The 15442-nt window shown below is 39.0% G+C and overlaps 1 protein-coding gene across 2 annotated transcripts; it reads right to left on the reverse strand.

The window, feature by feature from the left end:
• Window positions 1-523: 523 nt before the first annotated feature.
• Window positions 524-15105, reverse strand: LOC121518442 (macrophage mannose receptor 1-like). 2 transcript variants are annotated; one of them, XM_041800753.1, is made up of 7 exons: window positions 14980-15105; window positions 9760-9844; window positions 9005-9183; window positions 4253-4544; window positions 3617-3952; window positions 2920-3020; window positions 524-773 (listed from the first exon to the last, which is right to left on the reverse strand). In XM_041800753.1, exons 2-7 carry the CDS (start codon window positions 9794-9796, stop codon window positions 648-650), a joined length of 1071 nt encoding a protein of 356 aa, XP_041656687.1. In that variant the 5' UTR covers window positions 9797-9844; window positions 14980-15105; the 3' UTR covers window positions 524-647. The 2 variants fall into 2 exon arrangements, with proteins under 2 accessions (XP_041656687.1, XP_041656695.1); XM_041800761.1 differs by having other exon boundaries at window positions 9760-9847; window positions 14980-15087.
• Window positions 15106-15442: the final 337 nt, after the last annotated feature.

Genomic DNA, 15442 nt, shown 5'->3' on the forward strand with positions numbered 1-15442 from the left:
ATGGGAGGAAAACAAATTATAACGAGAAATTGGAGGAGCTCAGGGGAGCCAGCATAAAAACATAAATGTATATCAGCAGGATCTAAACCCACATTAGACGCTTGAGATGACTATTCAAGTTTAATGTGAAGTCCAGATAGAAAACTAACTCTAAAGACAGTGAGGGTCAATACAAGACAGAGTTAGAGGTCAGAATCAGACAGAGAACAGCCAGCCTCCCTCTGTGTTTTTACTCACTCATAGACTTGAATGCAGAGCAGCTGCTTTATTATTGGGACTTTATTAGCCTGATGCTATTTGACTCAAATACAAAGAAAGAAGCTCTTTAACAACAACCCCAATTCCAAAAGGCTGGGGCTCTGTGTAAAATGCAAATAAAAACAATCTATGTAACACATCTCAAAAAAGTTGGGACAGGGCAACACAAGGCTGGAAAAGTAAGTGGTACTAATGAAAAACAGCTGGAGGAGCATTTTACAACTAATTATGTTAACTGGTGACAGATTAGGAACATGACTGGGTCTAAAAGGAGCATTTTAGAGAGGCAGAGTCTCACAGAATCCAGAAACAATGCCAAAGCTCATTTAAAATGGACTGAGGCAGAATGGAAAACTGTTCTGTGGTAAGCATAAAACTCTTAAAGGAGACTAGAGCTCAGGTTTTCTCTTCTTCTCCTTCTTCTTCTCTTTGTGAAACACCTTTCCGTCCGCCTGCTTCCTCCAGCTCAGTCTGACGTCCTGTGTCACCCCTTGATCCCTCAGATTCTGTCTGAGCTGAGAGACACAAACATGTGGTCAGTTACATCCAGCTACTGCTAACGTGGTCCTTATCAGGAGCATGGACTGGTATAACGAAGGATGACGTGTCTGTGCCTTGTTTTATTGCACATAGAAACAAAGAAAAAGAAAATAAAATAGAACAAGAAACACAATCTATACAGTAAATGATCATTTGGAAGTCAATAAAGAACTGGAATACATTAGTGCTCTACAGATAATCATAGAAAATATTAAAGAAGATAAAAATAAGAAAAAAATACGATAAAATAAACAACAGATATGAAAAGTAATATAAATAATTACAGCAGAGGATAATCAACTCTCAGATGGTATAAAAGTAATTCTCACACAGGATGTTCAGTCCCAAAAAGACAGACAAATATAGCAATAAAAATATTATACATTTTTTAAAAAGTCCCCTTTTGCAATAATTCTTTTATCAAGATCAAACCAATTATAAATGTCAAATATTAAACAATTTTCAGGAATCTCGCCCTTTAAATGTCAGTTTAAATACAAAACCCTGATGTTTTTTATATTAGAAAGAAAATATTTTTTATAAACCACACCCAAACTGAATTTTCTTTAAGGCATCATCACAACCTTGAATATGTCAATTATTAGCAAAAGCTTTTAGTTTTATGCATTCATATTTTCTCAGACTTTACGATTTAATAAACTGTTACACTCATGAAGTTCATGACCAAAAATGGAGGGCATAAAAATAGCAATAAAATATTTTACATTTAAAAAATATTCAACTTTTTTGCAAGATTTTTTCATCTCAGATCAAACTTGATAGTAAACATCAGAAATTTGTCCATTCTTGGAATTTAACCATTTTGATTCCAATTTAAGTAAAAAAAAATTAAACACACAGATTTTCCTGATGCAAAACAACTTAAAATTTTATGCTTTTTTTTTTTTTTTTAGATTGTAAGATTTTATTCATTATTATGCTCAGGTTGTTTGTGACCAAAAATGGACATCATGTATAACAGTAAAATATTATTAAACATGAATTATTTTTAAGAACTGAACCTCTTTAATGTGTGATGTTTTGTGTAAGGGTTGAACTCAGGTGCGGAGACGGAAGCAGTTTTAACAGTTTTATTGTGAGGATAAGTGCACCAGGGAAGGGGATTCCAAGAGTCCAGGAGGGAGTGAGGGAGTGCTGGAGCTGGCTGTGGTGAATTGAGCAGGAGGCACTGGAAAAAAGGAGGAGAGGCACGTTAGCGACAATGTACACAAAATGCAAACACTAGAGATCACTGGAATCATCAAAAGCACAAAGAACTTCTCTGAAGGATCACGAGAAGGAGCCCGGAGACGACGTTTACCGTGAGGTAATGTAGACAAGACTCAGGCGCTGTAGAGAGCTGCAGCCAGTCTTAAATAGCAGGTGTGATTAGAGGATTCGCTGCAGGTGTGCCTCTCCACAGCACCAGGGGGGCAGGGTGAACGCCTCAGGAGAAACAGAGTCAAGTTAGCAGCCAGCAACCAGCTCCGGAAACCGGAAGTACCACAAAGTAAAATATTCAATACAAAATAAACACCACATAATGTCAGTTTAAGTGCAAAACCCCCAATTGCTCTACTGTGAAAAAATAAAATGAAATAAATAAAGGCGGAAAAAAATCATATACTGCATACAACTTGGATTTCCTTGACAGGGACTATCACAGCTCTGAATATGTTAATTATGAACAACAACATTTATTTTTTCATTTTAAGATTTAATAAATTGTTACACTCAATTGAGACCACACATAAAAAGCAATAAAATCTTATACATTCATTTTTTTTTGTTGCAGGGTTTTTTTTCACTCAAAATCAGACCTGATCATAAATATCAAATATTAATCTAGTTTTAAGAGTTTAACCCTTTCAGTGCCAGTTCAAGTGCAAAATAAACAACAGGAAATCAGGAAAAAGCGTGCAGTTTCACCTCATGGTAAATATGGAAAAATGGCCAACATTTGGTGATGAACAGGAAAAACTACAAATTTGAAGAGTCAGAAATAAAAGCCTGATGTTGTTAGCATGAACATGGTCTAAATAATACAAAAATGACAAAACAGAGCCACAGAATGGCCTTTAACACCCTCAAGGGTTAATGATTAAAATAATAAAGGTTTACCTCCTTCAGGATGTCCTCCAGCACGGCAGGGTCGTTCAGATCCAGAGAGGAGCTCTGCTTCACCAGCCTCACCTTGACCACTTGTTTGGAGGCTGTTAGGGCTTTAAAAAGAAAGTTCATGAACAAATCAACATTGGTGATGGATATTCATCTGGATTCCTACAAACGTCCTAGTGAAACAAGATAATCGTGCCAGTTTTGGTTCCGATTCCCTCTTTCTGACCAAAGTCAGCAAAGGACCGCTCATCTGAAGGTTGTAGATTTTCCTGTGATGGGAGGTGTGTGTGGAGTGGTTTTACCCTCCCTGATCTGCTCTGAAGATGATCAGAGTCGCTCTGATCTAAGACATTTTACATGTTCAGTATTAATGATCAGAAATCCTGCTGTGTGGCGGGAACACTGAGGACAGTCGGGAATGCTCTCTGTGGATTGTTGCAAGAAATGGAATGACAGCCAATCAGGAAGCAAGCTGACTGAAGGAGGAAGCAGAACAAACCCAGCCATGGCAACGATAGTAAACATGCAGCAGGAAGTTAGATGGACGTCAGAAATAGAGGAGCAACTTCTTGATTTGTGGTGACAACAGGAGTGTTTATACAACATGTCCTGTAAAACAAACTACAGTCCAACAGACAACAATGGATGTAGCAGCTAGCTAACAGCTAGCTACATCTACCTGAACTGAATTTGATCTTACCGCTGTAGCAGATGAATGCTCTCTTGTTGTGGCATGGCCAGTCCCCCCATTTGCCAGAGTTTCCAAAGTTAGCTGCCACACACATCTCATTCCCATAGTAGTTGTTGGGTTCAGTACTTCCCCAGTACCTAAATGTGGATCTACTTCCATCCACCCACTTCCAGGACTCCCTGGAGAGGCCAATCCAGACATTTAGTCCTGATGCCTGCTCTTTTATCTTCTGGTTCTCCTCCATGTTCCTCACACTGGCCAGGTCAGTGTGGTGTTCTCTGCAGTAGATCACAGCATCAGACCATGACATGGCGGTGGGGGCGAGGACAAATGTCACATTGGACCCTGGAGATAGACCAAAGAGAGAGAGATCAACATAACAAGGACATCTGTCCTCAGTGGTGGACTCTCCTTCAGTGCCCCAGTGGATCCCCTGGTAAGTAATGGTGACCACACCCCTAAATCTTCAATTTGGTGTTTTACATCAAATAATTAAAGACATTTCCATAAAAAGTTACAGCTTAGCACACAGCAGAAACAACACAGTCTGGAATAAACGACTTCAAATGATGATCCCTGAACCAACGAGAAGCTGAGAGGTAAAGAAACTTCACTGGTTAAAGCTCAAATGTTTCCTGTTTTTACCTGTAACGTCACTGCAGACTGGCTGATAGAGGGTCTTGCACCATTTATCAATCCACAGTCCAGTTTGTTCCATGACCACACAGTGCTGTCTGCTGACATAGTTACTAGGTTGTCCAGGTTTCCAGTTTCTGAATTCGCTTTCTCCAGGTTTGTAGCAACTTGTGTTTGTCAGTGACCACCTCCAACTGTTCACGTCGTCGTACAGACCGATCCAGGCATTCTGAATGCAAAATTTGATGGTTTCTTCAGCTTCAGTGGTGGAAAAAGTCCTCAGAATCTTTACTGGAGTCATCTACCAAACCATGAAAATGTTATGAGTAGTTTACCAGTGTTAACCCTTGTATGGTGGTCTGTGGGACCCGTTTTCATTTTTTATTAAAAGAAAATTGATATGAGTAATTATTTTTTCAAACTCAGACTCATTGGCCTTGGCTCATTTTCTGTGAAGAACATATATCAGAACACATTTTCAATGACCACACACTTTATACCCCCCCTACACATTAGTATTACATACAGGATGTTCGGGTCCAGTGGACCCAGGGCTTAAAAAAGGGGGGAAATTGTAGGTCCTGTGTACCCTCACTCTGTCTACTTCCTTTCTAGGCCCACTGTGTGTGGGGTGTGTGTGGGTGTGTGTGTCTGTATGAATGTGTGTGTGTCTATACGAAGGTGGGTGTGTCTGTGTGAAGGTGTGTGTGTCTATATGAAGGTGTGTGTGTCTATATGAAGGCGTGTGTGTGTCTGTGTGAAGGTGTGGGGGTGTGTGTGCATGTGTGAGAAAGAGAGAGAGAGCGAGAGAGAGAGAGAATGTGTGTGAGTGTAAGTGTGAATTTTGTGTTTCTGCCCCTGCTGTTCCTGCACCAAGTTGCTAAACTTGCAAAGCAGATAGATTCGCCCGTTTCTGTTTCTCACTGGTGAATCCATCTTGCAAAGCTCCCGTCTGAACCGTTTGGGCCCAGTTAGAAAGTGACAGGACCAACCAGTGACAAGGGGCAGTACTTTCGGGCGCGGCAGAGTCCTGACGTAAGCGAGCAGCAGCAAGAGGCGGATGAGATTAGCATAGATGCTGCTAAAGGGCCAGTTTTATCAGAACTGGATGACATTTCTTTGTTAAAAGAAGATCAAAGAACAGCAGTGAGTTGTTTTCAAAAATGACGAAAGTCGTGTACTGACATGTCTACAGACGCCATGGTTCATGTTATTCCTCGGTAGCTGTACACGCACAAATCGGTTACAGCTACGTCACATGTTTTGTTGCTTGTTTTTCAAAGGCTCTGCCCTTTAAAAAAAACTCTGCCCCTCATGTGTTGTATAGGCTGGTATGATAAGGCAGTCTCTTCAGTGAGGCTGTGTTGTCTAGACTGACATGGTCACTGTATGCGTTCAGTTTCTGTTGTGTAAACTGACCTGAATGGGTAAAATTTCTGTTCAAGTTCAAATAAATAAAAATCAATAGATATAAAAAATTTGTCTTAATTTGTAAATTAGAATTTTTTCCTCCCATATCTTGATTATATTACATTTTATTACAAAACAAACTAAAATCGAGCAGCACTTTAATTCATGAATGTGATCTAACAAAGGCAAAAGAAAAAATTAAACATAAATGCTTTTATATTGCTTGTAATTGGGATGAAGTAAACATCTGTTGAGTATTTTAACATAAAATTGTTTGATTATGTTGAATTAAAAACCCACAAATGCAGCGGGTCCATCAGACCCACGAACAGTGGCTGAGTAACAAAAATATGAACACCACACAAGGGTTAAATGAAGAACAGAACAAAATAATGATCGAGGACACAACAGAAAAGGAATTAAAAATAGCTATAAGTAAACTTAAATTAAATAAATCAGCAGGATCAGATGGCTATTCAGCAGAATGATATAAGGAGTTAAAAGATGAGTTGATACCAGTGATGCTTCCTACATTAAACTGGGTTTTAAAGAAGGCACAAACACCACCAAGTTGAAAAGAAGCAATCATTTCTGCTATTCCAAAAGAAAATAAAGATAAATTAGAATGTGGATCATACAGGCCAATTTTAGGCTCTTTACTTCTATCATGGCTAGACGATTGGAGAAGTTCTTGCCCAATCTGATAAATAATGACCAGACAGGGTTTATTCAAGAGCGTCAGATGCAAGATAATATACCACGGACATTACAAATTATTAATCACATTTAAAAGAATAGAATTGCAGCAATGGTAATTAGTATTGATGTGGAAAAAGCTTTCAACTCAGCAGATTGGAGCTTTCTCTACCGAGTTCTCCATAAATTTGGCTTGAACGAAACAATTAAAACAATACAGGCATTATATGACAAACCTACGGCCAGAATTAAAGTTAATGATTGACTCAGTACATAAGACAAAACAAAGAAATAAAAGGCATTAACATTCAGGGGAAAGAGCATAAACTAGCCTGCTACGCAGATGATATATTGGTCTTTCTAGGGCAACCAACAAACTCTCTGCCTAAACGAATGCAATCGTTTGAATATTTCAGTCAATTATCAGGATACAAAATTAATATAAGTAAAACACAACTGATTAAATACAATTACAGCCCACCAGAAGAAATTAAGAATATATACCATCTAACATGGGAAACAGAACATTTGAAATATTTGGGAACCATAATGCCAGAGGACCTCATAGAATTATTAGAACGCAACTATTCACCGGTACAAAAGAAAATTTAAGAGGATATAGCGAGATGGACTCTAATCCCTTACTTAAGTTTCAGCTCAAGAATAGACTCAATTAAAATGAACATCCTACCTAAATTGTTACATCTATTTCAAACCCTGCCAGTAGAAATAAGCCAAAAACAATTCAATGAATGGGACAAAATGTTATCCAGATACATATGGCAAGGTAAAAGGCCTTGAATCTGATTCAAAACTTTACAATTGGCGAAAGAAAAAGGGGGATGGGGTCTTCCACCACTCAGAGATTACTACTGGGCAGCACAATTAAGGACTATTATATGCTGGTGTAATCCCTCATATGATGCCCAGTGGAAAAGCATTGAAGGTTTGACTTCAACTCCAATACAGGCGCTTATAGCTGACAGTAACCTACAGGACCTTATAAAAAATATAGAAAACCAATGGATTAAGTTGACTTTTAAAATCTGGAAAACAGTCATAACAGAATATAATTTAGAAGAAGATATAGTAATCCTTAAATGGTGTGCAAATTATACACATTTTTCTCCAAATAAATTGGATACCAGATTCAAGGAATGGACAAAAAAAGAATAACAGCATTATGTAAGATAATAAAGGAAAATACATTATTTAGTTTTGAAATGATTAAAGAGAAATACTCACTAGAAGCAAGAGATTTTTATCGTTACTTACAGGTGAGACATTTTTCTGGGGACAAATTAAAAGGTGTATCAAAATCAAGCAAACAGTTGTTAGACCTGTTTAAAAGGGCATACGGTTCAAATAAAGATAAAGGTATTATCTCAGGTCTGTATAAAGGGCTTATAAATATGAAAACACACTCAACCCTGTACATTAAAACAAAATGGGAAAAGGAAGGAGGAATAGATATAACGGAAGATGAATGGATAACAATATGGGAACATCAATGGAAATGTAGAAGTTCACAGAGTTGGAGAGAATTCAGTTGGAAAAGCCTCATAAGATATTTTATTACACCTTATCAAAAATCTCACTATAAAGATAACGCCCCAACTCTTTGGAGAAACTGTTGAAATACAAATGCAAATCATTATCATGTTTTTTGGGACTGTCAGGTTATTAAAGCTTACTGGAAGGGAATTCATAGAAAACCAACTGCCTCTGGAAAGTAAAGCCTTATTCTTTGGACTCATACCTGAAGGATGGTCTAAGAGAGACAAATATTTGTTCAGTGTTATGTTAGTGGCAGGCAAAAAGGCCATCATAAAAAAATGGCTCTCACAGGAGTGCCCAACACTGAAAATGTGGATGGATATTACAATGGACATTTACAGGATGGAGAGAATAGCAGCAGATGTGAATTATAAGAAGGACCTGTTTGAATCAAGCTGGAAGAAATGGATAAACTATGTAACACTACGCAGACCAGACTTTGTCTCTGTCGATTCTAGATGATATACTGTGAATGTAGCACTAATCATATCTCACTCCCTGTGTACAAAGGTTCTTATTATGGTGAATTTTTTTTATCTTGTTTATATTGTTTTGTCTATCTTTCATTCTAAAAAAATGGACATTCAAACAATATGGTGTGACTTAAATTGAAGTGTATGCACATGTTACATTTACTGCTGAATGTCAATTAACAGTAAATTAAAAAAAAGAAAATGTTCTGAGTAGTTGTACATCACTCTAGTTAAATTCTAACTAACCTCTAATATTCCCAACAGTTTTCAAACCAGAGAAATCCTTCATTAGAATGGGGCGTGTCTTAATGTTCCCTCTCCTGCTGAGCTGTTTTAACCTAATTTCCCCCAATAAAGGATCAATAAAAGTTTATCTGATCTTAAATAAAGCTAAAGCAGCGATCTGATGCTAGGCTACACTTTTCAAACTGCCATACTCCTCAGTGTTGACTTTAGAAACTATTTTAAATTTAGTGATTGCTTTTAGATGAAAATATTCTTAGGCTTTAGTCACATTTTAGTCATTTTTAATCTTGATAGTTTTAGACTAGTTTTAGTGGATGAAAGCTCAAAAACTCTGATAAAAAAGGTGTTGAAATTATAAACCAGAGAACAGACGACTCACTTTGTCGACCATTCTGTTCAAATCTGCCATGTCATTCAGGATCTTCATGTTGTTCATGTGGTCTATGGTGGCCAGGTCTGTGTATTTCTCTCTGCAGTAGCTCCGAGCCTCGGCCATGTTCTTCTCCTCATAAACAAAATGAAACCGACGCTCAGCATGACAGAGAATGGCACACAGTCCTGCAGAGGAGAGAAGCACCATCATCAGATTCAGACACAGACATTACTGAGAAATTCAAGTATGGCTGCCATCGTCTCTGGGAGAAAAACTCCTTTGTGTGAAATGTGAACAGAATACACAAGTATTAAATCTTACAACTCAATACAACTCAAAGACAAGATTATTAATGTTCAAACTGACTTATCATCAATGCTGAGTTTGTTTTTTATACCCATAATTCATTGCCAGTGAAAATGAAGTTGATAGTTCATGGTTTAATGTTGACCCTGCTAGGCTCTCAGGTCAGACCTAAGTTCAGAATCCGGTCCCTGCTGTGACTGACACCGCTGCATTATTACATTCAATATTTTCTTTTAAACTGAAGCCTGTCATGGAAAAATAACATTTAACATCTATAACTGACGTATATATTGAACTATTGTTGTCACAAATAACATTGTAAACTTTTATTTCTGTTTGATTTTCCCCCTCTTCCCTCCAACTTTAAACAACCGCCCTAGTGGCGCCCTGGCGACCCCCCCCCCCCCAGGGGCCAGGAGCCTCACTTTTAAACACCCTGAGTTAGGATGACTTGCCTGCTGCAGAGATGATGCTCAGGAGAATCTTCTCCATCCTCGCCGCTTCTCTCCTCCTCCCTCAGCTCAGAATGAAGATCTGCAGCTGCTGGAATAACGCTGGGGTTAAATAGGAACCTTGTAACATGCAAATTTATTCAGGTGAAAACTGCCTATCAGACTCTTCAGTGTCACAGGGCCGGGTTATTCAGAAGGTTTAATCCTGATAGAAAATGACTCAGATGGTAGACCACTCCCTTTTTCCAAGGATCAGGTCATCCAGCTCACTTTAACCACACTTATTTTATATAAAGACTCCATAGGATCAACCTGATGCATGAACAATCTTTTAAGGACTATTAAACACAGATAAAAAGATTTTATAAATCAATCATGGTAAATATAATTTGGGATGGGCAGGAAGAAGTGATCTGAAAGAGAGACACAAGGTAAGTTTACAAAATAAAACAGGAAATGACAAGACTGGGAAACCTGAGGAAAAATAAAAAAGACTTCACTAAATCAACCAGGGGATGTGACACAGCTGGAGAGATCCAGCAGGCTCCGCTCCACTTTACAGAATCTGTCAACCCTTCATCGACCCGATCAAAGGTTCAAGTCAGCCGATCTAAGCGGTAGCTACGGACTCCCTTCTTTCATCTAGATGGCTCACCTCCAGACTCCATCCCTCTACGGTAAAGTAGGTGATTCTGGTCTAAGTCCTCCTGAACGGGCTGATGTGGTTCACTCAGGTTCCATTAAAAGCCACAAATCAAATTTTTCCAAAATCTATTTCCAAATTCCACAGTTTAGTATTTTCCTGGATTTCATATCACACTCACCCTTCATCAAATCAGATCGTTATCATATCTTTTTGTTACATTTAGTCATGTCCATTTTAATTCATACATTATAGTCAATATTAGTTATGTGATTTATAAATTTTAATCCTGTTATTCATGATAAATCTTTAGAACTTAAGTCATTTGTCCAGAAAGCATCATTTTGGGAATATTGTCCCCAAATCAAGAATTCACATCTGAAGTTATGAGACTGATAAACATTTAAAGGTTAAATGTGGTTATTCCATGTTTAATTCCCCTTTTTAACAAGTGCAATTTAAACTTCATATCTCTACAGAAGTGAAAGCGTTGTTATTCCAGCTGAAAAGTGCCGTCTTTTTAATAATTCCACCTTGATGATGTTCCCCCTGTCAGGTACAGATCCTCAGCTGATGGAATATATTCATAGAAATGTTTGGAGACGTAACGGTACGTTATTAAAGGCGACATATTTTGCAAAAATCACTTTTTTAGGCTTGTCTAACAGAAACGTGTCCCTGGTCTGTCCACAATTCCCTCAAGTACCAGGAAAATCCATCCCCTCCCCCACCTCTCTTTCTCCAACTTTCAGAAAATGTGTGCTGAATCAGGCCGTTCTCAGATTTTCCCCTCATGATGTCATGTGGGGAGTTAGCACCGCCCCCAGGTTCAGATGGCCCTCCCCGCTTGTAAGAACATTCTGCCCTCCTCTCATCCATAAGCCAAATCCATTTCCTGAGGGGGGCGGAGTCAGACAGCTCATTAACATTTAAAGCCACAGACACAGAAACAGCTCGTTCTGAGCAGGGCTGAAACAGAGGAGTTTTTGGACATGCAGAAATCAATACTGGAGTGTTTTCTGCAACAAACTTGACAGCCGTGTTTTGGGGACCTCTGAGACCAATATAAACTTGTTTTTAAAGGATAAAATATGTGACCTTTAAGAATTTATTTAGTCTGGGAAAAGGAGAATATAAAGCAGTGTTTGGATTCCTAAAAGAATCTGTTTTAAGGAACAGAATTTAATTTCATGTAATCATTCATTTACTTTCCTAAAGTGAACTGGGAACTTTGGCCACACTCCAGTATAGTGTAACATAGTGGTAAGACACCTTTATCATTGGATGCCACCGGCATTTAACCTTTAAAGATGGATTCACCTGTTTCCTGTTTCTCACTGGTGAATCCATCTTGCAAAGCTCCCGTCTGAACCGTTTGGGCCCGGTTAGAAAGTGACAAGACCAATCAGTGACGAGGGGTGGTACTTTCAGGCGCGGCGGAGTCGTGACATAAGCAAGCAGCGAGAAGAGGCCAGTGCAAGTATAGCGGAAGAGATTAGCGTGGATGCTGCTAAAGTGCCAATTTTATCAGAACTTGATGACATTTCTTCATTAAAAGAAGAACAAAGAACAGCAGTGAGTTGTTTTCTTTTCAAAAAAGAAAAAAAGAAGGCCTGTAAAGATGTGACAGACAGAACGTTCATCCAATCATCCTTGGAGTTTTTTTCAAAGACTCTGCCTTTTCCTAAATACTGTCTATGGGAGGTTTTCCAGATGAGTGTGTGAAAGCAAATGAATTGGCAGACAAGGCAGACAAACACACAGGTGCAGAGCTCTGACTGCAGCTCTGAGCAGAAAAGTTTTTCAATCTCTTGAGTTCTGAGCGGACATTCAGCAGCTCCAGACTGATCCACCCTCACATTCACATTTTGAAGAATGAAGTGAATGAATGTGCTTAAGCACAACACCGGCTCCCATTGGTCGTGGACGATAGTCACGTCCCTGAGAAATACAATTTGCATACGACCAGACCTACGACGATATCAAACACATTTGATCTTATCCTAACGCCAAGACTAAAGAAAGACCACCTTAAAACGGCTCAGATTGAGTCTTAAGACCACCTTACACCTAACAACTGAGACAACGGGAGCGAGCTGCAACTTTAGCAAGAGTCCCATGATTTTACTCCAACTTTGGAGTTGTCTGTGACTTTGCAATCAAAGGAAAAGTCATAAGGTGTAAGGTCAACTTTAGGCTTCAGAGCAGCCATGTAGGCAGAGTCTTTGTTCATTAGGTCCAAAACATTGAGTCCCAACAGGTGTGTGTGACCTAAAACCAATATTTGGAATTGTTAGGCAGTAATTGAAACACACCACTAGGTGGTGCTGTGGCATTGTATGGTGTTCTGCTAAGGTAAGCAATTTTAGGTGTTTGTCTTATCCTGGACACCGTAGTAGCAATTGTTCTGCAGGGGGTGCCATGTTTGGCTAAGTATTCTCTCTTTTTTTTTTTTTTTTTTTTTCTTTTTTACCGTTGTTGAAGGTAAGACACAGTGAATGAAAGGGTAATGCTATTATTTGCTGTTTTAAAGTATAAGCCAGTTTATTTACAGTGAAGAGAAACGATTTACAGTGTATGTCATCATAGACAAACAACAGTATTCTCTTTTTTCACTCTTGTTGAAGGTTGTACGAGCATGAACAGTTGGCAACAATTAAAACCAGAATCTCCATCACAACTACGACCCCTGCTGTCTGACCCTCTTCTCTCTGAATGACACCCTGCACCCAATACACCAAGAAACACAACACAGAGCTACGCAGGGTTTGTGGAGCGGCGCCCTCCATACACGCAGAGCCTTTGGGTTACAGAATCATGATGGATTTTTTATGACAAACAAAATGTACGGAATATGGCAAACATAAAACTGCAGGTTAAACATGTGCTGCCCAGGCCTCAGAGTTGATTGGCTGGTAGTTGTGTTAAATGGAGCCAGCCCGTCAGAGTTGTGGGCATGATCACTCAACCCTACCATCATCCCTCAACCCTTACAATTAGTCCTTCGTCCCTTAACACCTCCCCCCTTCCTGTCAGAAAAACACTTGAAAATCAGTCTACTTACAGCTCATCAACTACTTAACATCAAATAACCTCTTTGACACTTGTCAATCTGGCTTTCTTCTCTACTATAGCACTGAAACAGCCTTAATCAAAGTAATAAATGACCTGCACTTTAACACAGACTCCAACAAACTATCTGATCTAATTCTTCGTGACCTCTCTGCAGCCTTCAATACAGTGGACCGCAATATTTAAATCAACAGATTAGAGGAGTGGGTGGGGCTGTTTGGTACAGCCCTACTTTGGGTCAAAACCTATCTGCAAGACAGAGATTTCTTTGTGTATATAGATGATTTTAAATCAAATACAGTAGGTTTTAAGTGCTGACTACCTCAAGGATCAATTCTCGCACCATTATAATTTCACATTTACATGCTACTACTACATATCATTCAGCAATACAGAATAAACGACCACAATTATGCAGACGATACACAACTGTACATTTCACTATCCTCAGACCATCCTGATCCCATAAACTCATCCACCAATGTTTAAATGAAATACACCTGTGGATGTCTGAAAACTTTTACAATTCAACAAAGACAAAACAGAAATTCTCATATTTGTTTCCAAAACTCAGAGACATAAAATCACAGCTCATCTCAGTTCAGTAACCTTAAAATGCAATACAGAAGCAAAGACTCTTGGTGTTATCATGGACAGTGATCTAAACTTCAAAGGTCACATAAATCAGATCACAAAATCAGCGTTTTATCATCTAAAAACATCTGAAAAATAAGGAACCTTCTGCCAACACCCAACGCAGAAAAATGAGTACATGCATTTATTACAAGCAGGTTAGACTACTGCAATGGTTTATTCACCGGCCTTCCTAAATCATCTGTTCAGAGATTACAACTCATTCAAAATGCTGCTGCAAGACTTCTTAACAGAACCAAAACATCTGAACATATCACGCCAGTCCTCAAATCTCTCGGCTCCCGGTTCAACCTAGGATGGATTTTAAGATTTAGTCGCTGTTTCACAAAGCACTGAATGTCCTGGTGCCTCAGTACAGTAAAGATAAGCTAATAAGCTATGCTCCAGCCAGAACTCTCAGGTCTACAGGCAGCGGTCTTCTGACCGTTCCACGATTTAATTCCAAAGCAGGGGACGCTGCTTTTGGCTTCTATGCACCGAGTAAATGGAAGGCCCTGCCTGCAGACCTAAGAGCGGCTCCAACAGTAAACCTTGGCATCATCCCTTCATCTATCAACTCTTACGCTCAAGTTGAAATGTTTGTCCATCTGCAGGCCTTGGAGAAAAGTCAGAACAACAGCAGCACACAAATCTAACCTGTTTATCCAATCAGATCACTTCCAGTCAACAGTGGTGATAGTTCCTCTTAACCTTCTGACTGGGGAGCCAAACGTGTTTTCCACTGATCTGAATGAATCATCACAGCTCTGTACAGAGACATTTACTGATGTGGGTCGTCTCCACAGTGTCTCACTCATTTGAATGTTTGCGTTTGCACTTACAAAATAAAGTCAAAACAATGGTAAAGGAGATACATCCTCAGCTGGTCCAGTGACAAACATCCAAATGATGGATTAAGACAAGGCTGGAAGAAAGGCTGCAGCAGCAACACACCTTCCCTCTCCTGTTGTATCTGTCTTCATTTTTGTTCCAGTAATTAGGTCTGAAAATGTTTATTTGAACAGACAAATCACATAAATGTTCACTTCACAATGATTTAAAGAGAGAGAAGAAACACATAGATATGGCTAAGAGCTAAAAACCAAAGATTATCTTTTGAAAATAACTAAAATCATTTCTAATTCCACTGTTTATTCTGTTATCTGTTATAACGTCTGTAATGAAATGTTGGCATATGCAGCAGCAGCAGCTGATGTATTAATCTTCATAGTATCTCTCATGTGTAGAGCTGGGAAACCCTCCTTCTACCCCTAAAACAAATCTGTGGCCAAGGTCAAGCTAGGCAGCACCCTTCCTCTGGGCCTTTTCACCCCTAGT

This window comes from Cheilinus undulatus, linkage group 2 (genome assembly GCF_018320785.1).
Source record: "Cheilinus undulatus linkage group 2, ASM1832078v1, whole genome shotgun sequence".
NCBI lineage: Eukaryota > Metazoa > Chordata > Actinopteri > Labriformes > Labridae > Cheilinus > Cheilinus undulatus.